The 27,645-nt window shown below is 46.3% G+C and overlaps 3 protein-coding genes across 16 annotated transcripts in view; 1 reads left to right on the top strand and 2 right to left on the bottom strand.

Annotated features, from left to right (window-relative positions):
* The window catches only part of UBE3B (ubiquitin protein ligase E3B), a 34,644-nt gene extending 31,923 nt beyond the window's left edge, over positions 1–2,721 (bottom strand). For 2 of the 9 annotated variants that reach the window (XM_037879100.2, XM_043529466.1), the window contains exons 1-3: positions 2,565–2,721; positions 938–1,051; positions 757–852 (exon numbers count right to left, since the gene is read on the bottom strand). In XM_037879100.2, coding sequence (XP_037735028.1) covers positions 757–795 — 39 coding nt within the window. In that variant the 5' untranslated portion in view covers positions 796–852; positions 938–1,051; positions 2,565–2,721. Of the gene's footprint in view, positions 1–36; positions 188–756; positions 853–937; positions 1,561–2,543 lie in introns of those variants that run through there. The other 7 variants (XM_043529467.1, XM_037879103.2, XM_037879101.2 and 4 more) reach the window with 7 other exon arrangements.
* A 139-nt stretch (positions 2,722–2,860) lies between these two features.
* KCTD10 (potassium channel tetramerization domain containing 10) lies at positions 2,861–20,094 on the top strand. 2 transcript variants are annotated; one of them, XM_037879109.2, is made up of 7 exons: positions 2,861–3,011; positions 5,769–5,982; positions 11,825–11,994; positions 13,191–13,277; positions 14,109–14,161; positions 14,932–15,127; positions 15,776–20,094. In XM_037879109.2, exons 1-7 carry the CDS (start codon positions 3,009–3,011, stop codon positions 15,992–15,994), a joined length of 942 nt encoding a protein of 313 aa, XP_037735037.1. In that variant the 5' UTR covers positions 2,861–3,008; the 3' UTR covers positions 15,995–20,094. The 2 variants fall into 2 exon arrangements, with proteins under 2 accessions (XP_037735037.1, XP_037735036.1); XM_037879108.2 differs by having other exon boundaries at positions 13,188–13,277.
* A 1,808-nt stretch (positions 20,095–21,902) lies between these two features.
* The window catches only part of MYO1H (myosin IH), a 53,804-nt gene continuing 48,061 nt past the window's right edge, over positions 21,903–27,645 (bottom strand). For all 5 annotated transcript variants that reach the window (XM_043529460.1, XM_043529461.1, XM_043529462.1 and 2 more), the window contains 5 exons: positions 26,964–27,099; positions 25,600–25,667; positions 25,161–25,258; positions 23,851–23,950; positions 21,903–22,178 (listed from right to left, as the gene is read on the bottom strand). In XM_043529460.1, the coding sequence (XP_043385395.1) occupies positions 22,155–22,178; positions 23,851–23,950; positions 25,161–25,258; positions 25,600–25,667; positions 26,964–27,099 (426 nt within the window). In that variant the 3' untranslated portion in view covers positions 21,903–22,154. The remainder of the gene's footprint in view (positions 22,179–23,850; positions 23,951–25,160; positions 25,259–25,599; positions 25,668–26,963; positions 27,100–27,645) is intronic.

The raw sequence follows: 27,645 nt of genomic DNA, 5'->3' as shown, positions 1-27,645 counted from the left end.
GCAGAGTTAAGGGGAAAACAAGAACAGGACTGGTACCAGAACTCCATCAGCCAGCACATTTGCCTCTCCTACTTCCAAATCTCCGCCTCACCCCCACCGGCTTGTCATGTTCCCACATCAGCTTTAATTAGAGTCTATAGAGAATTCTGAAGGGCAGGGAAACAAGGGTGGATAACAACAGAACTGTCTGAAATAAAAATAAAGGAGGTGATGGAAGGACCCAGTTTGTCCAAGTGGAATTACCCCAGTTTAGACCATGAAACAGCTGTCAAGCATGTTGGGAACCTCCCAGTGTCCCCTTTGGTAAATGGGGACTATAAAGCATCTTTCTTTGTAGGAAACTTCCCCATTACCTCCCCAATTCATGGCCCTGTAGTTGGTTGACCTGTCCTTCTAGTGAGGGAAGGCTGGAGGCTAGTCCTTCCAGAAAGCCACTTTTGGTAGGGATAAGGTCACTCATGACCCTAAATGTGCTGCTTCCACCATGCTCCCAGCCAGGGAAGAAAGAGGCTGAAACAGGTCTTGAACTCAGCTACCTCAACGTGATAGAATGTTGCTCTGTCCCTAAACCATCTAGACTGGCCCACTCTATTGCATCTGTAACAGGCGAATTGCTTGGTAAATATTTAGAGACAATTTCAATATTTATGGAGCAACAATCCCAGCCCCAGAGCCTTCAAAGCTCAGATGCGTACATTTCTACTGTGTGAATATTAAAGGCAAAGAATTTTTATAAAAACTTTACACAAAACTCACCTGAGGATTTGCTTCTGCAGAAGAAATACTGATACTCATCCATATACATACATGATCCACATCTGCTCTGACTTCAAATATAGTCTCCCTTCGTCTCTGTAGAGACAAACCAATCAATTCTAGATACTGTGGGGGACTATTAATTTCATTTGTTGTTCTAGATGTCTTTGGCTGTACTCACCTACCCAATCACCCAGCAGCCACTCAGGGAGAAATACTGGACAAACCTCAAAACACAGAAAGGTGCATCATGGTTTTGGTCCACCTGCTGCAAGTGATAGGTCTCAAAGCTGCTCTGGGGAAGTAAAGAAAAAGTTTCTATCTCATGTAAAACTCTTCTATCAGAATTTCCATGTCAATAATTTCATAGCAAAGCCTGACAAATAGGATAACAAGAACAAAACACCAGGACTAAGATTATTATGAATATTAACTAATTTCTTTCACTAAATCTCCCTGTATACATCTAATCCACCTGTCACCATATCTGGCTACCAGGCAACCTCAGAGTTTCACAAGCCTTTTAACAGAGTTCCCAGCTAAAAGAATGTGTCACGCAGAATCAAGTGTCCCTCCTCCCAAACATACCAGCTTTTGATCCCTCATGTTCTGCTCACCCCTTAGCACCAAGTGCCCCCAGATGCTCTACTCACATACGCTCCAACACACAAGGTACTTCCCTGCCCCCAAACACCACTTCCACGAAAATGTTGCAACTCTATCCCCAGATCGCCTCCTTCTCCCAGCACCAGATCACCCTGCCCCCATGACCCCGCAGCACCAGGTCACCCACCAGGATTCCCCAGATCAGGTCAACTCCCACCCCCATCCCCCAGCACACTCCCTTCACTCCCAGGACCCGGCAGCACACAGCCCTCCCATCCCAGCACCAGGTGACCCACCGCCTCCCCGCTCCCAGGATCCCCCCAGCACACCGCTTTTCGCACACACACAAACCCCCTCCAGGATCCCCCAGCACACCACCTTCCCCCCCCCTCACACCCTCCAGGATCCCCCAGCACACCGCCTTCCCCCCCCCCCCCCCGGATCCCCCAGCACACCGCCTTCCCCCCCCCACCGGATCCCCCAGCACACCGCTTTTCGCACACACACAAACCCCCTCCAGGATCCCCCAGCACACCACCTTCCCCCCCCCTCACACCCTCCAGGATCCCCCAGCACACCGCCTTCCCCCTCCACCGGACCCCCCAGTACACCGCCTTCCCCTCCCATCGGATCCCCCAGCACACCGCCTTCCCCCCCCCCCACCGGACCCCCCAGCACACCGCCTTCCCCCCCCCCCACCGGACCCCCCAGCACACCGCCTTCCCCCCCCCACCGGACCCCCCAGCACACCGCCTTCCCCCCCCCCACCGGACCCCCCAGCACACCGCCTTCCCCCCCCCCACCGGACCCCCCAGCACACCGCCTTCCCCCCCCCCACCGGACCCCCCAGCACACCGCCTCCCCCCCCCCACCGGACCCCCCAGCACACCGCCTTCCCCTCCCATCGGATCCCCCAGCACACCGCCTTCCCCCCCCCACCGGATCCCCCAGCACACCGCCTTCCCCTCCCATCGGATCCCCCAGCACACCGCCTTCCCCCCCCCCCCCCCCACCGGACCCCCCAGCACACCGCCTCCCCCCCCCCACCGGATCCCCCAGCACACCGCCTCCCCCCCCCCCCCGGATCCCCCAGCACACCGCCTCCCCCCCCCACTCCAGGTTCCCCCAGCACACCGCCCCCCCAGCCGCCGCCCCGCACTGCCCCACCCCCTGGGCCAGACCCCGTCGAGCAGCCGCCTCACATGCCCGCCCCTCAGCGCGGCCGGGGCCGCCTCCGCGAACGCCCGGGGGGGGGGGGGCAGCACCTCCCCCTCGGAGCGCCAGGCCGGGGCCGCCGCCTGTGCGCCGCGCTTAGCGACCCGCCCGGGAACGCAGGCCCGGCTCAGCCAGGGGCCCCGCGAACCGCTCCCGGGGGCGCGGGGGCCCCGCCAGCCTGGCCCCCCGGGCTCGCCGCCTCCCGTGCCCCAGGGGGCGGGCCGAGGGGCGCGGGCGGGCCCGCGGGCCCCGCGCTTTGCGAGGGCCGGGGGGACATCGGACGGGTTTGGGCGGAGCGCTCTGCGGGGCGGAAGTGAGGAGACCCCGGGACCGAAAATAGGCCGTGAGCGAGGGGCGGAAGTTCGCCTGTCCCGCCCCGGGTGCTTCCGGTTTCTCCGCGGAGCTACCTCGGGGACTCGCTTGGGCTTTTCATGGTGAGCGCCGGGGCCGGGGCCGGGGCCGGTCTCCGCGTAGGGGCCGGACACCGGTCAGCCCAGCCCCTGGGGCGGGAGGGGCTCCCCGGCGGGCTGCGCCTTGCGCTGGGCTGGGCGCGAGGCCGGGGGGGCGGGGGCTGGCTGGGCTGGGGGGAGGCCCGGGGGGCTGGGGGGAGGCCCGGGGGGCTGGGCGGCTGGGCTGGGGGTCCCGGGACCGGGGGGGCTGGGCTTGGCTGTGTGCGGGGGGCTGGGCTGGGCGCTTGGCTGGGCTGGGGCCTGGGGGGCTTGGCTTGGGGGGTTTGGGGGGGCTTGGCTGCGGGGAGGCCCGGGGGGCTGGGCTGGGGGTCCTAGGACCGGGGGGGGGCTGGGCTTGGCTGTGTGCGGGGGGCTTGGCTGGGCGCTTGGCTGCGGGGAGGCCCGGGGGGCTGGGCTGGGGGTCCCAGGACGGGGGGCTTGGCTGGAGGGGGGCCCAGGCGGCTGGGCTGGGGCCTTGGCTGGGGGTCCCAGGACCGTGGGGGGCTTGGCTTGGGGGGGCCTTGGCTGTGTGCGGGGGGCTGGGCTGGGGCCCTGGCTGAATGGGGGCAAGGACTGGGCGAGGGCTGGTGCTGCTGGGTGGCCTAGGGCCAGTTGCTGTCTCAGTGCCCCAGCAGGGTGGGGTGCTGCTCCTGCCCCCCAGCAGGGTGGGGTGGGGGGGCTGTGCAGTGCAGTCTAGGGGCTGGGTCTGCTGTTACTATCACTCTAGCTGGGGGGTCCTGCTGGCCCTGCCTCGCTCTGTGCTCTACTAACTAGCAAGGAGACACCTTGCTATGAATAGTGGGCCCCTAGTGCCCTACCTTTCTGAGCTGCCTGATAGCCTCTGTCCAGGCTCTGCCTACCAAATGCAGCCAGCTCATGTACCTGCATTGCCAGCTGCATTAAAGGTCTCTGAACAGCAGCAGAACATGGATGATTTAAGAGGTGGCTTCTAGCCGTGTGTGCGGAAGACTGTTTGCCCCAAAGACTGTAGGACCTCGATCGGTCTGAGGTGGCTGTGCTTTAGTCATCCCATTCTGGTGCATTGTAGGAGCCTGAGGCTAACCATAAAGTGGTGATTTGGCAGAGGCCTGGTCATGAGTGAGTCAGAGAGCGACATATATATTAATTATGCGGCTAACTTATCATCTCCCTTTCAGTCTTTTGATGTACAAAAACGCAAATGTGTTCAGTTGCCTGGAGCAACTGTTGATTAGTGTGTGAGCCTTTCTGCTCTAGAGCTCACAGTCGGATATTCTTATTAGATGACCAGTGGGAAATGAATTGGTGGGGAAGCTTTTTATCTTAGTTCTCACATGTCCACATTTTAAAATTATCTCTCAATATTGCCTCTGCTCAGGAGGGTTCATGATACAGTATGGATGCTACAGGTTAGAAGGGAAGTAGTTCAGTGGAACAGTGTGTGGAAAATCTCAAGGCAACAATAATAGGAGATTATACACCATCCTAAATGCATTGAAAGCACTGTGAATGTATGGAGATGAGAAGTCTACATTCACAAATGTGCACGCACCCTCAATTTCAGGAGCACTAAATTCACTCACTAAATATCTTTTTTCTCACTGAAATCTGCTCTCTGAATCACAGCCAGTGAGATTTGTAAGAGTTTCATAGATCATCCAGTCTGACTCCCTATACAGGTGTGAATGTACTCAAATGCCAGATGATGGCTGAACTGAGCCACTTCCCAGAAGAATTTAAATCTTGTGAGTTTTGAGTTGGAGAGATGAATGCACTTTTTCATTCTTCTACTCAGTTTAGCCAGGTAGATAACTTATGGTTGTAAAATGCTGCCCAGAGTTCACAAAACTTTGCACTGGTTTAGTTTATTTACATTCTTTGGTTGGCTTGTCTAATCCTCAGGAGATTGTATGCAGGGTTTCTTTGTGACTTTACGTAAAATATTTAAAGGTAGCAAAGAGGAGCTGAGACTGAAATAACACCCAATATGGAAAGTTAAACAGTGGAACCCATTTATAGTGAATTCAGATCAGCTGAAACAGTTTATAGTGAAATAGCATGAAAGTCCAGAATCTTCCATGCACAAGATTTTGTCTGCAGTGCTGTGAATAGAGAGTAGCTGTTTAGTGTGGAAAAAATGTTGGCTTTAAATGCCTGCATTGGGTACAAAGCCATTGTAAACTTGAAGTTAGTTCAGAAAGGGGAAGTAACCTGCTGCGTTTAAAAAAAAAAAAAAAAAAAAAAAAAAAAAAGTTAAGCATTGGACAGTCAAAGAGTGAATGCTAATAGGCAGTGCTCTGGATTTCAGTTTAGCTTAACTTTGCTCTGTTTGCCATAGCTGCAGGAAACTGGTCAGCATGGCTTTAAACTACTACACAGCAGGTCTCTAGTAAAAAGTCCTGAAATCATTCCCTAGAGTTTTCCATACTTTATTACAGAGATAGGCATAGGAGAAGCAGTTTTCATGCAATGGGAGGGTGTAGGGCAGGGGAGTGGGAGCCAGAACTCCTGGCTTTATTTCCAGCTCTGCTCCTCTCATGTTGTGAGCTTGGGCAAAACATTTAACCTTGGTTCCTCCAGCTTCAAAATGGAGATAAGCTTTAGCTACCTGACAGGATATCGTGAGGTACTGTGAGTTTCCCAGCTGGGGATATAGAACAGCAGTGTATTAATATTACCTACATAAAATGTTACAAGGGAGCAGTAAATTGTGTGGTACACAGTGCAAAAGCAGGCCTAATTGGCAACCTCTCTGGTTTTCAGGAAGAGATGTCAGGAGAAAGCGTGGTGAGCTCAGCAGTGCCGGCAGCTGCGACTCGCACCACCTCCTTCAAAGGGACCAGCCCGAGCTCCAAGTATGTCAAGCTGAACATTGGTGGCGCTCTCTACTACACCACAATGCAGACCCTGACCAAGCAGGACACCATGCTTAAGGCCATGTTCAGTGGCCGCATGGAGGTTCTCACCGACAGCGAAGGTAAAGAGACACTGTTCACGTCATTTAGAGACTCATGGCAGGGAAAAAATAACCCTTCAGTTAAGATTGATTAACACATTAGAAAACGGACAATTGTAGCGAAGAAGCTTATCCTAGCCCCAGGTTCTCTAAGGCATTTGTTGTTGTTTTGTTACTATGGCTAGCAAACTATACAGCTGAGAAAAGCCGTGAAACAGGAAAGATTTTAATCTTATTTATCTGAAGCCACAACCCTCCTCTTGTTTAGATTATGGTAAAGTCAAAGACCCTGATCAGACCCAGTTGAATAAACTTTTGCTTCCTTCTGAAACACTGAGATTAAAAGTACTCTGTTAGAGGGACTGGGTGAAGTGGTTAGCACAAGGGCTTAGGAGTCAGGACCTGCTTTTTGACCTTGAGGCTGAGAGGTTAATTGACTTCTTTGATTTCTCTGTCCGTAATATAGTGCTAAAACTTCCCTTGTGAGGGTTGAGAGCCTTAGTGTATTAAGCGCTTTGGGGATCCTTGGATGAAAGGGGCTGTAACTTCATTTTTCATGTGAGGTTACATATTGTTGAATTCTAGAAAACAAACCAGTTATGAAATGTAAAGAAGCCACCTGTACTGAGGTTACTGACACCTAATTATGAATTTCTTGCATCTGAATAATTGTGATGTTAGTAATTTACTAGGGCATATATGAGACAAGCAAAAAACTACAAATCATCTGTAAAAGCTGCTAACAAATGGATCTCTTTAATCAAGTCCACCTGCAAAGGGATCTTTCAGAATGTTCTGAATTAGGCTCTTTTTAAAAGGCAATGCTCAAAACTATCTTCCTTCCCTACCACAAGGACATGGACTGATTATCTTTTAAAAAGTCATGGGAGAAAACTTGATCCTTTTAGATGTACTAATTGTGTTAAGATGCAAAAGAAGTTTCATCATCTGAGGGCTGTCCAAAATGTTTAGCCCAGTTTAATATCAACATTCCCAGAGTGTGGGAGTCCCACTGACTTTAATTCCAGGCACAGCTTTCTATTTGTGTTTTGGCATTTTGCCCATTATCCGACAGCTCCCATGTTTGCAGATTTATACACACATTGTCTTTGACAATAGTTCATTAGTAGACTGATCTTAAAGATTGAAAACTCTTTTCTGTTGGTTAGCTTGTTAGTGTATTGACTGTTTGAACTTGTCTTGAGGATGGATTATGTCTTGCTCCTCAACTGGAGCAACTGAACTTAGTTTTCAGTGCCGTAGTACGTCTAGTATGTGTTTAGCGCTGGGGAGAAATAAGCTATGGTTTAAATAAGGCCCTCCTGACCGTTTTCTTGTGAGAACAGGAAGTGGATTCACAGCCAACCTGTGAGAAATACAACGCCATTTAATATTAAAGTATTACCATTTTAGCTAGAGTCCATCTCTAAACAACTGGGGAAATATTTGAGTTTGTTTCAGTTTTTGTAGTGGCTTTTTCAAGTATCCAAGTACTATACAGAATTCTAAATTCTAAGAGATCAGTCTCCTCACCACAAAAATTCAGGGATCTCTGCAGTCGGACATTGCAGCTGTTTAACAGTGCACAACTACGCTACTTAACAGTTTAGGGTAAGAAGCAGAGAGGGTCCCTCTTGCATGGAAAACGCAGGGGAAATTATAGGTAGGTAAGCAAGAATATAATTATCCAAGTTGGCCATGATTACTTTTGAAAAATGTCTCATGGGATCATTACTAACCATAGGGCTGTTCTATTACATTTCATCTCCCACGCTGTATATCCAGCAGCACAGCCCATAATGCCAGCTACTCAGTCATCATTTGCTTCCAGTTTAATGACAGCACTAGAATGCAACCTACTGAACGTAATTCATCACCCTAGTTCTTTTGCAGCGGTTTCAGAATTTCGGCAGCGGCACTGAATCAAAAGAATTCGTATAGGGTTAGACAAACATTAATCCTCCCACTATCCCTATGAGTAGGGAGAGCCCCGTAACTTCTCTGTGTTTCCTCATCTGTAGCGTAGGTGAATTATTTATCCAAGGCCACACAGCAAGTGAGTTAGAACTGTGATTAAAACTGTGCCCTGGCACTGTCCACTCACTCCTCAACAAATGCTGCCTAATGCACGGTCTCAGAGCTTCACCCAGAGTGCTCTGGATGGATACAGTACAAGTGCTATTACAATGTGTCCTTCAAATATGAAATCCACTTTTCTATGTGTGGACAGATTCTCTCTTCTGCAGGGAGGGGAAAGTTGAAGGTACTACTGCTAAGGGTATAAGGCCATCTGGATCTGACTCTTTTAGAACACCATGTTTGCTTTGCTCTGACTTTCACAGTTTGTGATGTAGGAATGCCTCATTTGCCAGTTTGTGCTGGTGTTTCAGGGGGATTTTAACACTTCTTGCACATAGAAATGAGATACTCTTGCTGCAGTAGCTAATGTTTTATCTTCCACTGCCTGGTATTACTTGAAAGTGTTAATGGAAACCAGGACAATAGCATCATAGTGTTTAAAGGAAACTATCCTTATCTGAAAGCCTTCAAATAGTGTGTTCTTCAGTCACACCCTAAATCTAGCACAAAATAGGAAGTGTTTTTCACCATAGTATGACTTCTTCTCTTCCCCCCCCACCCCCAATTTACAATAGAAATGGCTACAGTTATCTATGCATGTAGATTCTTTTCAGTTTATAGATTTAATCTGCAAAATAAAGAAACCTGCATATTTCAAAATCTACATCTTACTGGAGTAGCAGGATAGAAGTAGGGGGCCTTTGTGGGAGACTGGTGTCTTTCCCCAGAGTTCTCTGTGCAACATGAATTCCTAGTCTCCCCAGCTGTTCTAAAATATGCATTTTTAGATTTTAAAGAGAGACCAGATTTAATTAGTCTGCTTTAAACAAGAGCCTCATGAAGACCCCCAAGTAATCTAATGCCAAGGTATTTTATTATTTAAGACTTAGCAGCTCCTTCTAGCCTGCTTTAGTATCAGTGTTTGGGAGCCATCACTTCAACTCTTCGTGTAACAAAAGTTAAACTCCCATGTTTCCCATTGTGTCTATTTATGGCTCCTGGGGATATTTATTCCTGCCTGAGTAGTGGATCCCAAAACATTTTGTAAAACAATGATTATTAAAATACAGCTTTATAAGACTGCAAACTACAGATGAAACCTGCTTTCTTAACTCTGTAGCCGCCAGGCTGAGGGGCTCACTTTCCTGTTAAGTATCTCCTTTTTGCAGTACATTCCGGCTGACTAGTAAGAACAAAAGCACCTATGAAGTCACATTGATGGAATTGCTAAATTCCACATTGATGGAATTGCTAAATGTGGTGGTTAGAACCCAGCACCATTTTGCACTTTAAAACATCTTTGCATCCTTGCTGCAGCTGTCTGGGACATTAGGAAGTTAGCATTTCTACAGGTTTATGGATAGGGAAACCAAAGCAGAAGTTAACTTTTCCAAGTCCAGAGAGGGAGTCATAGCTGCATTGAGAACTGAGGAGTTATTGACTCCCAGTCCTGTGCCCAGAATGCATCTATTCTCCCTATACCATCCCCCCTACGCAACTCCAGTAAATTAAGTCGCTGGCTCCATTTGGTCTGTGATAACTCTTGGGTTTTGGGAGGATGGTGTGTTCTGTGCCCTCTCCCCCTTACAGTGAAAGGGCATGGTCTTGGGAACTTCTGCAGTGGCCCCTATATATGTTGTATTATGCCCAGTAATTTGGGACAATCTGTAGTTTGATTCCTTTGTCAATTTGCAACAAGCATCTGTAAATCAGGTCTGTGTAATCACCCTAGCTTCCTAGTACATTCCTCCACTCCCTCTGAAGCTGCAGTCCTAACCAAACAGCACCTCTATATAAAGCACAAGTGTAAGGGGAAAACACAGAAAAGTGCAGAGTAGAATGCTAGTGAACCTCACTTGCTAAGTAGGCCATCAGTAGTAAAGGCCTACATTCAACTTAGGGGCTGGAGAATTAACCAAGTAATCAGAATTTTAGTAATAATTACATTAATTCAAGCCATGTGGTGCATGCTTTACCTTACTTTTCCCTTATTTGTCTAAAATATGAGTCCTTCCCCACAAGCATTTCCTGAGTACATTCTTGAGTCGAAGCCCATAAAAATGGCCGCCTGTTTATGGAAACTTGAGCTGGACGTTGCATAATACCTTTCTGGGCCCTTTGGTCTGCTTCGGGAGATGGACTGCTGTTGCATGGAGATGAAATATGAACTTCTTCAGATTAAGGGTGCCATGTATTCTATTATAAGCTCTGCTGAAGCTTTGTTTCCCTTTCTCTCTGGTATCTCTACCCAGTACTGGTGAGTAATGTGCCTTTTAGCAGGTGGTTTCGTAAAGGAAATGCTACAGCATGTAGGACTATCTCACATGTCACTTGTACTGCTCACGTACTCGCATTACATCTTCAAAGCACTTTAAAAACATTCATATCCTAATCAATTTGCTATTCCTGTTCAATGCTAGTTGGGAGTACGGAAGATGAAATGGGACTTGCAAGGATTCTGCTGACCTTCATAGTATCCATGTCTTACTCACCTCTTCGCTTCCTTTTCACCTTTCTTGCATAATCGCTGCTTGGGGACAGCAGGGTTATTTTCCACACAAATGTGCCATTGTTTTTTAAAAAAATAAAACATCTGAATCAGCAGGCACTCCCAAGCCCCCCTTCCGTACCAGTGTGCGGGATGCGGAGTGGAAAGCATTTCATCAGGGCCCTGCAGGGGATGGGAGAAAATAAGTGTTCTTTAAAACAACAATAATCTTTCCTGCATGCTGGGGGGAGTGGTCTGTCACAGAACAAACACTAAATACCAGCTTGATGGGAATTTTGCTTAGGTTAACCATTCTCTTGTTTGTGCACAGTAAGGGCTCTAAGGCATGTGAGAGCCAGCTGTAGCAGGTAGGACTCCTGGGTTCTGTCCCTGGCTCTGCCCTTGACTGGTTGTAGGTCCCTCAGGGTTCGTCTACATTGCAGTAAAACGCCCAGGGCTGGCCTGGATCAGCTGACTTAGGCTGGGACTGTGGGACTATAAAACTGCTTGTGTAGATGTTTGAGCTAAGGGACCCTCCCTGCAGGATCTCAGAGCCTGGGCCCCACCTGAAACCCAAACATCTCTACTGCAATGTTATAGCCTCACAATCTGAGTCCCACCAGCCCAAGTCCGCTGACCTGGGCCAGCCGCTGGTGGCTTAGTGCAGTGTAGACATACCGTTAGACTCCAGTTAGGTACCTGGGAATCCTCTGTTCTGCTCTATTTAGCTGTCTCTTAGCTGCAGTTATAGAAAATCTGTCCCAGTGGTTCTGTGTGTGTGTTTGGGGGGCTGTGGGGGCAGTCAAGGGTTAACGTATGCTAGCAGGTCCAAAAACAGCAGACAGGATTCCAGGAAAAGCCATGGAGCGGGGGGAGAGACCAGAAAAACTGAGTTTAATTTGATGGTGGGAATTGTTTGTTTTGCTATCACTTCAGCTAACTGATGGTCAGTGGCTTGGGAGTTGAAAGATATGAGCTTCCTCCCTTCGCCTCCCACCATGCGCCCTTGAAGGATTGAGGGGGGAAGATACACACAGAGAATTCCCTGTAGAAGTACAGCCTGCTGCTGTTCCAGCTGCCAACTCAAGCAGCAAGCTGGAGGATTTGGGAGCCTTTCAGCAGGATGTGCTGTGCACCAGCGTGAGGCAATGTTCTGGGGAGAGGCTCTCTGTGCAGAGCTGCAGTGTGTTACACCATGTTCTGGCCAGCTGGAGTTGGGAAGAGTGAGGGTGAGGACTCTTTGCCTAAGTCTTTCCCTTCCCACTGTTCAGCTGTATCCTGCTTTCTCCCTCCCAGGCTGGATTTTGATCGACCGCTGTGGCAAACACTTCGGGACAATATTAAATTACCTGCGTGATGGGGCTGTGCCTCTTCCCGAGAGCCGGAGAGAGATTGAAGAGCTGCTGGCCGAGGCAAAGTATTACCTGGTTCAGGGTCTTGTGGATGAGTGCCAGGCAGCTCTACAGGTAGGTGTGCAGTCTTTAGCATGGAGCTAGTGAGAAGCCTGGTCACCAGCCAGGACAAGTGGCTTGAGCTTGTTCTATCAGCCAGCCTTTCCTTATGCCCTCAGAGTATTTCCTCTGATTAATCCCACTTCCTCCCCTGTCCTCAGGAAACAGTGAGAAATCAGGCCCTGTCCCTTTGCTTGCATGTGGATAGTTAAGGCTGTAAAGGGTTAGGAAAGGTCATGTATTTTTCTGGACAAGTAGTTCTTTTCTCAGTGTGTAATTAACTTAAAACATGGCACCATGGGATTCTAGCTGTATGTACGTGTCAGAGATCAGATCTGCTTAGCTTACAAATAAAGATTGTTAAAACTGCAGGCACCACGAACACCCTTGGGATCCCAGTGTCAAGTTGGGCTCTTTCCTGTTTGCACATCACCAGTATAAGACTCTACAGGCCTGCTCCTTGACCCTAACACCCTTGTGGAGGGCTGATGGTAGAGAGGTGTAGTCAAAGGCATACTGTGTTTTTCTCCCTCAGGAGCAGCAGCTGGGGGGGGACCCCAGCAGCCAATGCATGGTTGCTTAGCATCTTCTGCACTCATCTCTTCCTGTCCAAAGCCTTCAGCAGGGGTGGAGTAGGCCTGTCAGAGCAGTGGGTCTTGGAGTGAACAACCTCTTGAGATGCATGGGACAGTTAACTCCTCTGAGCTGTTTGTTTCAGGCTCTCTGCAGACTCGAGCAGGCATCATTATATCAGTTATGCTCAGATCACATTTTTCCATAAATGAGTTAGGAACCTTTTAAAATGAAAAAGTTGGTCATCTAGAGTCACATGACCCCAGAAGGCACGGCTTAGGTACAGGCCTATGGTGCATTAATGCAGTCCTGGGGATGGAGCCTAGGCTCCCCAAAGCACCCCAGCAGCTGTTCTTGTACCTCTTCCCCTCACTGGGCGGTAAGATGGGGAAGCATGTAATGCCCCTGTACCCCAGCATGCCTATACAAAGGAACATAGCTGTCTCATGGGGTCAGCTCACTGCTCTGAGTCCTCTTGGTTCAGACAATGGTGAGCCACCACTCCCGTCTGCATCACTGTAGCTAACCCCAGGCTTAAATAGGAGAGAAGGCTTGATGGCCTCCTGCGTTTTGTTCAAAGGCCTGAATGTGGTTTTCCATTCACCTGCTGCATTTGACGGACTGTCTTGTTTCAGCAGAACAAAGATGCATACGAGCCATTCTGCAAAGTACCAGTCATCACTTCTTCTAAGGAAGAGCAAAAACTTATAGCAACATCCAATAAGGTAAGAGGAAGCAGGCTGTGCTTGATCCCTGGGGGAAGTTTGCACATACCCCCTCATTACAGCAAGGTAGCAGCTCTCCAGCCAGAGTGACAGCTGACTCTTTGGAATGTGGCACACTAGTTTTCCGAAGCGTGCATGCTCAGGAACCCATCTGTTAACTTGCGAGTCTGAAAATTGTACTTGATCTCTCTGCAACCTCATTCTATCTGAATTAGAAGTTAAACAGCTTTTCACCCAGGTCTTTAAATGGGTCTACATTTGAAAAACAATGCATCTTAAAGTGGGGGCCTTCTCTGCCTTACATATTCAAATAGTCAGGAGGGAGGACAGGTTGACTTAGGGCATCAATAGGGGGCTATAGAACCTTTCACCTGTCTTTCCAGCCCAATAGTGACTGATATTTGACTGACCTGAAATGTTAGTGGCTCCAGTTCCTAGTAAACAGGTATGCACTCTCATGCCTGCTATCCCTCCCCCGCAAAAATGCCACCACCGCAGGCATTAATTGGGGATCTCAGCAGAGGCATAAAGGACTGGAATGGCCATGGAGAGTCAACTACGATCTGGTCACCACAGCCCAGGGAAGTCAGGGTTAAGGCACACTGTGGGGAAAGCTTGTGCTGTACCTGTCCTGGGGACAAAGACCTGCCTACAGGGCTGACATGCTAGCACTAGGCAGCAGCCTCAGCATCACTTCCACAAACAGTGGGTGTACGCACAGTACTATCACTTCATATTTCCCCTTCTCTGCGTGCCTGGAACTAAGGCTGCAGCTGTACTATAGCCAGTAAATTGTGCTCTAATTGTGCTTCCTGTATGTTTTTTTTCCAGCCAGCAGTAAAGTTGCTGTATAACAGAAGTAATAACAAATATTCCTACACCAGGTAAAAACTTCCACTATCAGTTATTAAATGTAGTTTCAACTGGAAATTAATGGTCTGAAACCAGATTCAAGGAGAATGGGCTTTTCCCTTTACTGAGTGTTTGTGGTTGACATACACAGTAAGCCCTTTTCCTGCTTTGTTTGTGGAGTCACTGCTAATGGGGGTTAGAAATGGAAACTTCTCCAGTGGAAAGTTAAGTGCACGCTTGCAGCAATAAAGAGCTTCCTCTTTAATGCCCGGATGTGACCTGCAGGGGCTCCATGACAAGATGATGCCCTGTCTTCTGCGTGGACTGCAGAGTTTTTACCTGCAGAGTCGGCAGTTGGCCAGGAGTCAGAGGGCTGCGCTTATGAAGCTCTCAGTTAGGTAGGCGTGGTGGCTGGGCTCTTGTCCTCATATGTGACGATGTCTAACTCATGACAGCACTGGCCCAATCCAGCTAATGCTAAACTTTAGTAGATGGAATAGGTTAGTTGAGGGATGAATCCTGATGTGGTTACTCCCAGCACTGATGCTGTATTACACTCTGCACCTTCTCCACTGAAGGCCAGTCACCCGTCAGCTGCAGGCTCGCTCTCCTAATGCAGTGAGTGATTCTTAGTGGGATGAAGCAGCCCTAGCGCTCGAGTCTAAACACAACCTTGATGACTAGTGCAATAAATAAAGAGAGGCAGGACATCTAGACCTCCAGCTGCCTGAATCTCCTTAGTTGTTGACCTTTCCTCTGCATGGCATTAACTCTGTTTGACTGATGCCCTGTTCTCTTGCAGTAATTCTGATGACAACATGCTGAAGAACATCGAGCTGTTTGATAAGCTGTCACTGCGGTTTAACGGGAGAGTCCTCTTTATTAAGGATGTGATAGGAGATGAGATTTGCTGCTGGTCTTTCTATGGACAGGGGCGTAAGATTGCTGAGGTCTGCTGCACCTCCATTGTCTACGCTACTGAGAAGAAACAGACAAAGGTAGGGGTAAAACTCATTCATGCTGCGTAGTAGCTGCTGTAAGAGTAATGTCCTGACTTCTGTTTTGAAGCCTTCCTTTAATTGCCCTCCCCTCCCGAGAGCATCCACTCTACCTTCTAAAGAGGAGCGGGCCGAGAACAGTCAAACAAATTGTAAGTTCTGTGGGGCAGGGACAATCTTGTGCTTGTGCATTGCCTAGCACAATAGGGTATTAACTTCCAGATGCTATCACAATACAAATAAATGCAAGTTCTGGTCTTTAAACCCACTCATGCACTCACCCAGGTTCACTTATTTAACTGTATAAAGAAAACCAGTAGTATTCTGTTCACGTACAATCTTACCTTGCCCAGAAAGAATCAGTCTTTGCATCTGCCTTTTTGGGGTAGTGGCTCAGGTCTGAGAGCACTGGATGTTGGACATCGGAGGCTGAAAGCCAGCAGGTGGAGCACAGAAACAGATCTTCAAGGGTTCCTCTTAATACCTTGTAACTTTTTTGCAAGTTTTCACATTTCCTGCAAAGTACCACCACCCAAGAATAATGGAGAGGATTTCTTAAATACCAAAGGGTACATAAAAACTGGAGGGGGGCCTGGAATGAGTAAGATTGATTTTGCTTCTCCTAACCTAGCTGTTTTGGGTACCCAGGTGGAGTTCCCAGAAGCCCGAATTTATGAAGAGACACTGAACATTTTGCTTTACGAGGCTCAGGATGGACGAGGACCTGACAACGCGCTTCTGGAGGCTACGGGAGGGGCAGCAGGCCGCTCTCATCACCTGGATGAGGACGAGGAGCGGGAGCGCATTGAACGTGTGCGAAGGATTCATATTAAGCGTCCAGATGACAGGGCGCATCTTCATCAGTGAGGAGTGAGAGCTGCAGACTGCACAGCCCTCTTGGGGCCTCCTGTGGCCTGGCCTTCTCCATTCTTTACAACTGATGACCAGGCAACTTATTTATGTTCAGTGAAGTCTATAAAATTACATTTTGTACCAGGCTAGATTATTTGGGGGTATTTAACAGGAAGCAGCGCTGTTAGAGGAATAAAGAAGGTATCAAGGGTCAGAACAACACATTTGGGGTAATGTCTTTGAATTTTCAGCACTCTTCCTGCAGTTTTGTGGTTAGAGGAGGAGGAGTGTTCTCGTCCTTCTGCCTTTTAGTATTTATTCTGCACTTTCGCTAGAATTTTCAAAGAGCTGTCTACCTTCCCTACAGTCCCACATTTACTCCATCCCACCTGAACCTACTGTACATGAGAAATGCTATTCTGTGCCACAGTGATGCTAAAGAAACTAACCCCATGTGCTTCAGCACTTTCTCCCCTTGCCTCCCCTCTGGACCTTTAAGGGGGAAGATAGAAATGCTTCAGCCTAGCTTTCAGAAGACAAGGTTCTATGGATGCTGGCTTCCCTCTAGAATAGAGTTGCTTTACATGGTTAGAAATAGACTGCAGTGGTACTCGCAAAAAGAAAAGGAGTACTTGTGGCACCTGAGAGCCTAACTACTGTTTCGGAGCCAGACCTGCTCTGGTGCTAGGTCTTGCTGGTTGGCAGCAACTCTAGTTTTGTTATTTAGTGCTGGCAGCTACTCAGGCTCAAGTTCAAAATTCAGAAAGTATGTTAAAGTGAGCTGGTTATGGCATCCCCCCCGGAGCTTAGTGGTAATGGTTCAGTGAAACTAGTATGCTAGGGAATAGTGGAGAACCCTCAGCTGCTTTATGGCAGGGTTCAAGGGTGGGAGATATTTACACTTTGACGGTTAGGAAAAAGCTATACTTTAACATTTTGCCTAAGGTGTTTGGGATATCTACTGTAGTCAGTCACTGTTTCGCATTTCCGCTTAAACCGAGAATGTAATTTGAAGGTTCCTGCTAGATTATGTTTTTTTCTCCACCTTCTCCTGAAACAGGAATGGTTTTTCTTTTACAGCTGCCCTAGATAACTCCAGCATGGGCTACTACTAACACCATGTAATCCCAGTCTAAATATGGAGCTAATTAGACATTTGCTCATAGCTTGAGTTCTATAAGTGATACCAGGAGCTTTACCTCTAGTGCTGCTATACTGGTGAGAAATGGGTGGACATCCCTTTAAGTGTCAGTATCTCCAGCTATTCTTCACTGTCTCTTTCACAGCATATTCTAGGCCACCTGGAAGAAAATGGCTATAATAATCTACAGAATACTATATAGACCTTTTCACTCTAAGATTGCTCTTCTATTGCAAATAACGTGTTTTATCTACCTCCTAGTCTCTTGTTGTGTAGTCGAGTGTTAAGTAGAAGTGATGGTGGAGGTTCATATTCAGAGGGAGTGGATATTAAAAAGAATAGCCAGAGTTAGTTAATTCTAACAAGCTTTGGATGGAATATAAAGCCTCATGCTTCAGGGATTTGAATGAGACCTTCACATGGGGCAGATTGTCTCTCCTCTGTTGTAGAGTTTCTTGCAGCTTCTGCTGATGCAGCTCGTATTGGCCTCTTTTGGAGTTTGGGTGATGGACTAGCTGGAGCACCTGTCTTGTGCAGTAATGGGGCTAGCAGGAAATCTGACAGAAGTAATGGTTATACTGTAAAATTAGTATAGAAGGTCTACTCTAGCCCCAGATGTCACTTAGCGTTTGTCAGAGGAATTAGTTTTAAATATTCAAGGCATTACTATCTTGGTTAGCATTGCTATATGTTGATCTAAAGTAATGTTTTGTAGGAATGGTATAAGCCATATGAATACCTGCTTGTAGGGATTACTGTACAATCTCCATATTTTGACAACTTGATTCAATGGTACATCACTCTTGTGTAGCTTAAATACTTCAAGCCTAGGAAAGTGAGTGTGGAGACTGCTTTTCAGAGGCAATATGAGCCAAAGATGATTTTCAGGGTACAGCTCTGTTTATAGTGCCTGTCTTCTAGATCCTCAAAACTTTACTACTAGAAAGTTAATGTTTATGTAAAGAGGTCACTGTGGTAAAGCTAGTTTCAAACCAAACAGTCAGTTTAGCAGCTTGAACTATCACTGTGTGTAACTGACAGATGTGGGCTTAAAGTGCAATCATATCAGTGTTTTGTACATAGATACTGTAAACTCCCCACTTGCCTAATATTAGAGAAGCCCTTCTAGAGTCCAGTGTTTAAGCTAGGCTATTCATTTTAATCTCAAGTCTGTACTGACACAGAAAATGGCATCGGTCACAGGTACATGTGATTTTTGATTTCTAAAAAACTTGTCACAGTGAAAAAGTTGTTTTGTTCCCCCCAGACTTCAGTGGGGCAGGGGGGATTGGTTATCTATTGCATAGGTTGTGTTAGGGGGGGTGGGGGGGAAGGAAAGCCTCCACTCTAGTGAACTGCATACTTCTATATTTCCAATACTCTGTACTTGAGATTTTACATATTTAAGAATTTAAGCAATGCCTTGTTTACTGAAATGCAACCTACCACTGTAACAGGGCTGACTAGTCAGTTGTGTAGAGGAGTGAGTGACATGAAATCTACATTTTCTGTCAAGTGGTCTAATCTCTCCCTTTATCTTTGCTATTGCACCAGGCCAGCTATGTTTCCATGGTACAGGTAGCTTCCTTCTCATTCAGGAATGTGTAGTGCTAACAACATTTCCATTTCTATTGTGATAAGCCCAGAGAAGAAGGAAATACACAAGACTATGTATGTTACACCTTTAGCTTAGTATAAATACAGTGGCTTAGATTGCTAGCCCTTGGTGGTACAATTTAACAAAAAAAAGAAAACAGCTTTCCAGAAACACTTTCTTTCCCCAGCCCTTTTTAATCTGTCTAGTAGGTGGCACTTTCCCCTCCTAAAAAGCTGTTATATTAACACAGCTTAAGAGGTTTTTGAGGGGTTTTTTAAAAGCCCTGTTAGAAGGAAGGATTGAGTTACTGTGACAGCAGTTCAGTACATTCTTGGTTTAGCCCTCTAATTGCCTTAGTTATGCAATACAAGCGTACCATTGTCTTGTGTTTGACAGAAGATAATGTGCAGTGTGAGATCTGATCTGACTAGTTATGGATGGGACCACAACTCATTGCCTGTATGAAGGCCATGACCTCAGAGGGGCTCCCTCATGGAGCAACATGCAACAAAGCATCCTCTATAGTACAAAGCTTATTAAAGAGGGTAGAAGTTTCAACAAACCCTTAATTATGCTGCAGAATATTAAAACCACCTGCCAGGGCCTGAAGACCAGTAGAAAGGTGGCCTTTAGACTGTACTGGAAGCCTTGAATAGAACCCCCTAGCTGTTAGCACACAGCTTTCATCTTCTACATACTTTATGGACACTGACAAGTCAGCCTTAGTGCAAGCTTCACTGTACTTTAAAATAGATCTCCCTGACAAAACAGCTGGCTTGGGATAGTTTCACTAACTTATAGGCTTTCAATAGCATCCTAAGTTGTACGCTTTTCAATAGTGAGCTGTTCTTTGAGCAGCCTCCTCAAGGCCAAGGGCTCATATAGAAAGCCTTTGCCTCTACAAATTTCATGAGATGGAGAGATGCAGTTTTTATGTAACTAAAGTCACCCCTATTTGGTAACAAGCAATACCTTATCAACCAGCAGCTGCAAGAGAGCAAGTCAAAGTGCATAACTGTTTCAGGCTCATGCCCACATGTCATTGTTTCCAGCATGCAATACAAGCAGGAATACTGACAGTACAGAGTGCAGCTGATCAAGTTATTCATGGAAATGTCTTGTCCTTTAAAGGTAAAGCAGTGAAGGTCAGAGCTGCACCTTGTTTTTAATCTTAAGGCTGGTTCACTGTGTTCTCCATTCCCTGGGTTACACTGAACGCATGGCCCTAGTAAACTTGTCTGCTTTGTACAATCACTGACTTTGTATAGCTATGCACAAAAAGCTTAAGCTGGAATTCTTATGTATGGTTGTGTATGCAGTATGTACTATACTTCGGTCTGATTATATGCAAAATAAATTAGAAACATTTCATATTTACATCCCTATTGATCATTGTTGCTCTTTAAAACTGTCCCTCATCTTATCTGGCTGGCTCCCATAACAAGTGCCTTTTTAGGGGAAGCTAAATCACGTTCTAGTCTCCCCATAGGTTGATTGTTTTACCTTCCAATGCTGATTGTAGTTGAATAGCTGGTTAAGCCAGACTCTTCCCCCTTCATCAGAGTACAGCAGCAGGGTGGAGAGGCAGCAAGGCAAGGATATGCAGTCTGGCATTCTCTGCTTTGATGGAACAAGAGGAGGAGTACTTTGCAGCACAGGGAACGCTGAGGTAGCAAGAGCCATCTTTGATACATCTGCAGAGCCTGGGGAAGAGGGAAAGGAGGAGAAATACTCCCTCTCCTCCCCATAGCTGCCACCACCCACATCCCTGAGCTAGAAGAGTGGCTGACTGTGCAGGGCCAGCAGCACTGCTGCCAGCAGCTGTATTCGTTCCCTCTCAAACAGTCTTCAGCTTGTTTTCATTTGTGGACCCCTAAACATTTTTCAGAGTGAGGTACAGGCCTCTTTGGAAATCTGAGTCTGCTGACCCCCAGGGGTCTGTGGACAACAGGCTGAAAACCACTGCTCTACCGGATTCACTTTCCAAACACCTAGAGAAGGTAGTTTTGTCTCAGCAAGAGGAGACAGTGGAAGATTCTGCACATCAAGTGATTGTGCTTTGTTTGGAAACAGAAAAGGTTCAGAAAAGGGCAACAAAACTGATTGGGGGTATGGAATGGCTTCTGTGTGAAGAGATTAATAAGACGGGATGTTTCAGCTTGGAAAAGAGATGACTAAGGGGGGGATATGATAGAGGTCTATAAAATCATGACTTGCAGAAAAAGTAAATGAAGTGTTTACTCTCTCATAACTTTATTTGGTGACCCCAGTTCTTGTTAAGAGGCAGCAGGTTTAACACAAAAGGCAGTATTTTTTCCACACAGTCAACCTGTGGAACTCCTTGCCAGAGGATGTTGTGAAGGCCAAGACGATAACAGGGTTCAAAAAAGAACTAGATACATTCATGGAAGATAGCCATTGATGGACCTATTAGCCAGGATGGTGTCTCTAGCCTCTGCTTGCCAGAAGCTGGGAATGGGCAACAGGGGATGGATTACTTAATGAGTACCTGTTCTATTCATTCCCTCTGTGGCACCTGGCATTGGCCACTGTGGGAAGACAGGATACTGGGCTAGATGGACCTTTGTTCTGACCCCTGTGGCTGTTCTTATGTTCTATTGTTTCAGCTCAATAGAATTTAAGAGTCAAAGAATATTCCCCCCCACCCATCTTTTATTTTCATTTCATTACTATTTCCAGTGCCTTGTACTCATACAGTGCACTGTGTATAGCCATTACTATACACAACATGGAGAAAAGTCTTGAGTCAATTATAGACACTAACTGGCCAGAAAGAAAGAGTGAATGAGGTTTCCAGCTAAGCAACCTCATCTAGTACTACGTTGAGTCAAGTAACGAGAATGTGTTGCCAGCCTTATTCTTGCTGTGTTCAGAGCACACACTCATTCTGCCCACTTAGTCCCTGGTGCATCAGGGTGAAGTCTAACTATGCTGGCTTTGAAGGCTCACAGCCTTCATGTGGGCAGAGGTGGGTTCCAGACCATACTGCTACATTTGCCGGTCTGCAGTTTGTGCATTACTCCTGGTTTGTACAATGAATTGCTCATTGAGCCCTGCTCAGGAGCTGGGGAACCCCTTTTGTTTTTGCTCAGTCTTTCCTGGATGGTTAAGATCTTTGCTTACTGGGTAAGTAAAGTTATTTTCAATGTTAGAGAACTTCATCGTTTGGGTTAAACAGATTTATGAAATTTAGTACTAGTAACTCAAATCTACATCAATTTGAATGTTACAGCTACAGTTGATTAACTTTAGTTAAAAAAACCCAAAAGCTGAAAAGATGCAGGTGAATTCAAATCTCAGTCTTATGGCAGCAGAAAGCTTTCAGCTGGAAGATGTCAGTGCTGATCTCATCCAGTGGGTTCCTTTCTGTTATGAGCAAAGATGGTGATAAGCAAAGCAGGAATTCCTGTTCACCCTCAGGACTTTGTTCTGGTTGACACCTGTGATAAAAGAAAGGCATTATTAGCTATTTTATTCCAGTGCAGACATTCCAGCCTTGGTGAGATCTGTGTGGAAGATCTACTCCAGTGCAGCCACTTCAGATGATCCAAATGGATGTGGCACTTCAGTGCCAGGAAGCACATTATGCTACATGCACCTCTGGGGATCAGCAAGGAAAGGGAAGTGATGCACCCAGGTGCTTTAGTTATGGCTGAACAACCCATGGGCACCCAGAGACAGTTAGTGCTCATGGAGAAAAGACATGGACATACCTACTGCCATATTTCAGCTTTAAATTAAGTTAAAATGTTGCTTAATATGCAGGCATCATTGCCTTTGAAACAGCTTCTTAGAGACTCCTACCTTTCACTATGTAGGGTTAAATTTGCTACATGAGAATGGCCATACTGGGTCAGACCAAAAATCTATCCAGCCCAGTATCCTGTCTAGAAACAGTGGCCCATGCCAGGTGCCCCAGAGGGAGTGAACCTAACAGGTAACAATCAAGTGATCTCTCTCCTGCCATCCATCTCCACCCTCTGACAGAGGCTAGGGACACTATTCCTTACCCATCCTGGCTAATAGCCATTAATAGACTTAACCTCCAGGAATTCATCTAGTTCTCTTTTAAACCCTGTTATCGTCCTAGCCTTCATAACCTCCTCAGGCAAGGAGTTCCACAGGTTGACTGTGCACTGTGTGAAGAACTTGCTTTTATTCGTTTTAAGCCTGCTACCCATTAATTTCATTTGGTGGCCCCTAGTTCTTACATTATGGGAAGAAGTAAATAACTTTTCCTTATTCACTTTCTCCATACCTCATGATTTTATAAACCTCTATCATATCCCCCCTTAGTCTCCTCTTTTCCAAGCTGAAAAGTCCTAGCCTCTTTAATCTCTCCTCATATGGGACCTGTTCCAAACCCCTAATCATTTTAGTTGCCCTTCTCTGAAGCCAGTATATCTTTGAGATGAGGAGACTTGGTGCCCATGAGACATTTGGGCTGGTAGAGGAAGAATTCTCTTCACACTGGCTTGTTAGTCAGTCCTCCTGCTCTTCTCTACCCAAATGCTAGCAAGAGTGAGGAAGTGAGTCCCTATTACCAGACACAGTGTGAGGCAGGATTTATCCACCAGCCTCTAGAGACTTGATATTGCCTTAAAGATATGGTTGTGCTCTGGAAAGTAACTGCCAATGGAACCGTGAGGTTCTTGCTTTCTCAGGGAAAAGATGTAAAGTTTGGTTATTTCTTCCTAACCACCAAAGTCACAAAAACCTCTACCCAGCACCTGAAAGTTCAAGTGTGTTTGCAGGCTCACATATTCCCACTCTAGAGGAAGATTCTGCAGTGGAGTCTGGTGAACAATTCAGTTGCTGCAGAAGCCAGAAGAGAATCTAGCTCCCCCTCCATTGCCAGGTTGGCTCTGCAGGGTTAACAGGAGGAAGCAGCAGTAAGAATGTGTAACTAAGGTGAGTAGGGAGGACTCAGAATACACAGAGTGCAGATCTATTGAGTAATATGAAGCATAGTCATTTATCTGACCCCAACACTATAATGCACAGACAAGAGGAAGTGATCGGTCCTGTCTTCCAAATGACCAGAGCAGTCTCTGCTCACTTGTGTCACCCACGTGATGAGCATTAGACATAACTTAGAATTCTAGTTCTTACCACTGTTAGGTGTCCATTTTTGGCTTTATAGATCTGAGGCTCCTGCCCAGTTGTGAAAGCTATCATCCCTTCTTTCCCAGAACTGATGTGAAACTGGAGGCTGCAAGTACACAAGTGTATATTGCTCGTTACGTGCTTTCCTTACAATAGGCTTTACTCTAAGCTCCTCTTTGGTTCTGTTCCCGAGGCAGATCTCATTAACTTAAAGTTCAAAACCCCTCACAGATTTAGATAAATTCTCTGAACAGTTGCACATGTGCAACCAAGCCAGAACAAAAACGAGGAGTCCTTGAACAGCGGTTTGATTCCTAGAACACACTAATAAAAGGAAAGAAACATAAGCATGCTAAATTAGGCAGCATGCCTGGTCTGGCCGGACTGAACAAGCGTAAATGCTGTATTACAACTGAAATGTAGTGGCCAGCAGAAGGAAGACAAAGAGCAGGAACACTTATCCATTGCAGCTTTTGCATTCCATTTGTTTCGGTCTAGGATCGATACACATCGCCTCCCTGTCTCCTGAAAGCCCACAAGGCCTAAACACAGACTGAGTTGGTAGTGTTAGTCAGATGTTATCTGGAAGAAACTGCCTCTTCAGTGTTTAGTGTCTCCTGAACCTGCTCCTGTCTAGTGGAGAGCAGCATTTTTCTGGAGTGATCTGGCTGGCATACTGTCTATCCATTGGGTCAGCACAGCTCAGTTTAAAGAAAACCCATCCATTAAGCTGCTGGCAGTTTAAGGCTCCGTGATCTTGTCTCTGCAGTATGTTCAGTTAAAACGAACAGGGTATCACCCAGATGATTACACAACCGTCAAACTCCTCAGACTTGTTCCCATGGCAGGAAGCAGTTGTTTGAAAAATATTGTATTTAAAAAGTCATGAAATTAAAAGCTGTTTTATAAGTAAAACTGACTCCGCTGATCAGCCAGCTACACAGACATGCTGGAACCCGTGTTTACCACACAGCTATATCATTCACACTAGCACTAATACATTACATCGTCCACTTGTATAGTGCTCCATCTGTTCAACCTGCTTCACCAACATTAAGCCTGCAAAGAAGTCACTACAAAAGCTACTGCTGGGGAAAATTTTCTGTGAAACAATTACCTGAAAAACTAACTTCAAGCTCCAGATTACTCTAATGATCTTAATGGCCAAATCTTGCCCTTTGACAGTGTAAGCACATTGCATTATTAGGTAGGTGTGGACTGCTGGGTCAAAAGATTTTTAGCTGACTAAATGGGAGAGCTCAGTGCCACAGAATCCCTTTATAAGATGTAGCATGAATGGCAACATAGGTGCTTACCTTCCCTGAACAACTTGGACAGCATTCTGCTTATTGGCCAGCATGCAGAGCTTTGTGACGGTCTCAAAGATGTGCTCACACTGAAGGATCACGTCTCCCTAAAAGCAGAAATGGGGACAAAATAATTCAACATTCTTAGGCACAAGGGCAAAGAACTTTTCGTCTCAGACCAGCAGTTAACCTAGACAACATTTGTAACTGTAGGGAAATACTTTCATGATGTCTAGCACTGGCATCAGAGAAATGTCCAACATACCTTCAGTTGTTACCTATCATTAGAAAATGTATTTCCCCCCGCCCCCCATCAGGCCAGTGATCCTGTATAAGGAGGTTTGTAAAATGCTACCCTTAGTGCATTTGGTATTTATAGTAACTTGGTTGTTTCATGTGAAGATGTTCCACATTCGCCTGGCTCACTAGGAGCTTTCTGGTGGTTTACCTTCTGTTTGTTGTCCTCAGGAACGTGGATGACGAAGAGCCCATCACTCAGATTGCTGGTAGAAATACCTTAAAAAAGAACCCAAAAATTAGAGGAAGAGAAACAGCCACTTTCAGAGATAACCATAACACACAATCCTCATCTTGGGTGAATGTTGGTTTTGTTTACAATATCAAGGCCCTCAAGCTGTGGCTTGTGTGGAGAAAAAGGACAGTACCTTTTCAAGTATGAGGAAAACCTGCTCACCAGCTCCCAGAAACCTTTGCTCCAACAGCAGCTGAGAAATAAGAAGCATCAGTGCCAATTCCTTGGCATTATTCTTAAATTGCTTCATTTTTCCTGCCCCTATTTTAATTCCTAACACATTGAAACAGCTACTTTTGAAAATATTCTGTGTTACCTAGCTATAATCAAGGATTTTTTGGCGTGTAACCCCATCCCCACCAACAAATTCCTCTATCTTGCCAGAATGGGGTATTTTTAAAATAAAAAATAAAAAAATGCAGCACACCTTTTGAATGTGCAGCTATCCCTTTCCAAATTATGCCAGTTTCATGGACACATGCATAAACTGCACTTTAGTGATGTTTGGAAATTCTTATTTCCTCTGAAGAATCTAGTACTCTAATCACTTTTGCCTCATGTACAGTTTGCTGTAATTAACAGAGATATAGTTCCCCAGCCTTGAATAAAAACTTACATGCAGCATATATACAGAGTACAGACTGCTACTCTACTACAGAGATTAGTTATTTTATAACTAGAAAGGATCTGTCCAATCAGTGGAGTGACCTGACATTTGTTCCCCAGATGAGGTCTGGTTTCTAAGGTCATTTAATAAAATTCCTCTCCAAGAGATGCTTGTTAGTTACAGTAATAGGGAATCAAGGGTGTTCACTCAAACAAGAGTAGCAATATATATTTACTAATTCACACCCCTGCGCCCACCAAGTAATTCAGCCCAGAACTGAATTAACCCTTTAGACAACAGTAAGACTTTAAAAGGAAAAATACCTGTAGAGTAGGGTTGTTTATGCAAAACTAGACACTTTTTTAATCAGCCACATGGTCACAGGAGGTCACACTGCTTTAGCTGATAAATTGTGGTCATCCTTCAGCAAGTCAGCAGGAGGCAAGTGAAGCGATAACCCTCCGTGCTTGCAAACATCTTTTTACAAACCACCAAAAAGTGTAAAAGGATTTCATCACTAAGCTAAATAGCAGGTGAGGGGGGTTGGAAACCTGGAGGGAAGGAGGAATTAGCACGGGGGGTAAGCCCTCCTCTTCTTCACATTCTGCCCCTTTGCCAAGGCCTTGATGACCTCTGCAAGGGAAGAAGAACTAGCACTGACTTACACTGTTACCTTTCAGAGTTGCATAGTCTATTTTCTGTTTGATCTTGGCCATTTCCACCACATAAGCTGCTGACTGGGTCAGAACAAGTTGCCGTTCTCTTGCTTTAAACCCGTTCCTGTCGTATTTTACCACTGGCGTCACATACTGAAACAAGACGTGAACGTTAGCATTCACTGAGGTTAGGTTTGACTAGAGATAACTCGGGAAGCAGGCAACATCGGCCTGAAATTCTGGGGACTGTAGCATGAGACAAGATTTAGGGTGTTATTGCCTTCTGCTTAGAATACACTGAGCTTGTTTCTTTAAATGCTGAAATTGGGGGTGGGAGGTTTAGCTGTGAGTGGGGGCAGATCATGAGATTTTGGAAACAGTTTATTCTGTACGGCCCTCCAGCTTTATGGGATAACATAATGGGCACTATATGCATCTGCAGTTTAACGTCAATTATACGCTGGCAGAGGCACAAGAATGGGGCATTAAGTTGCTGGGTTTCCATCGTTCAGCTGTCCTAGAAAAGGAAAGCAGCACTGAATTCCCTAGCAGCCACACACTCGCTCCACAGGATTCTCAAAACAGAATCAATCTGAGACCGAAGATGCTGTTAATGTGTTAGGTCAATAAGCCTCATAAGAACTCCCCACACACGATCAGATCAACGAATTTTTTTCCCCCCGCATGAAGGCTTAAAAG

Source organism: Chelonia mydas, chromosome 15 (genome assembly GCF_015237465.2).
Source record: "Chelonia mydas isolate rCheMyd1 chromosome 15, rCheMyd1.pri.v2, whole genome shotgun sequence".
Classification (NCBI taxonomy): domain Eukaryota; kingdom Metazoa; phylum Chordata; order Testudines; family Cheloniidae; genus Chelonia; species Chelonia mydas.
This window is presented reverse-complemented; position numbering and strand designations above follow the sequence as displayed.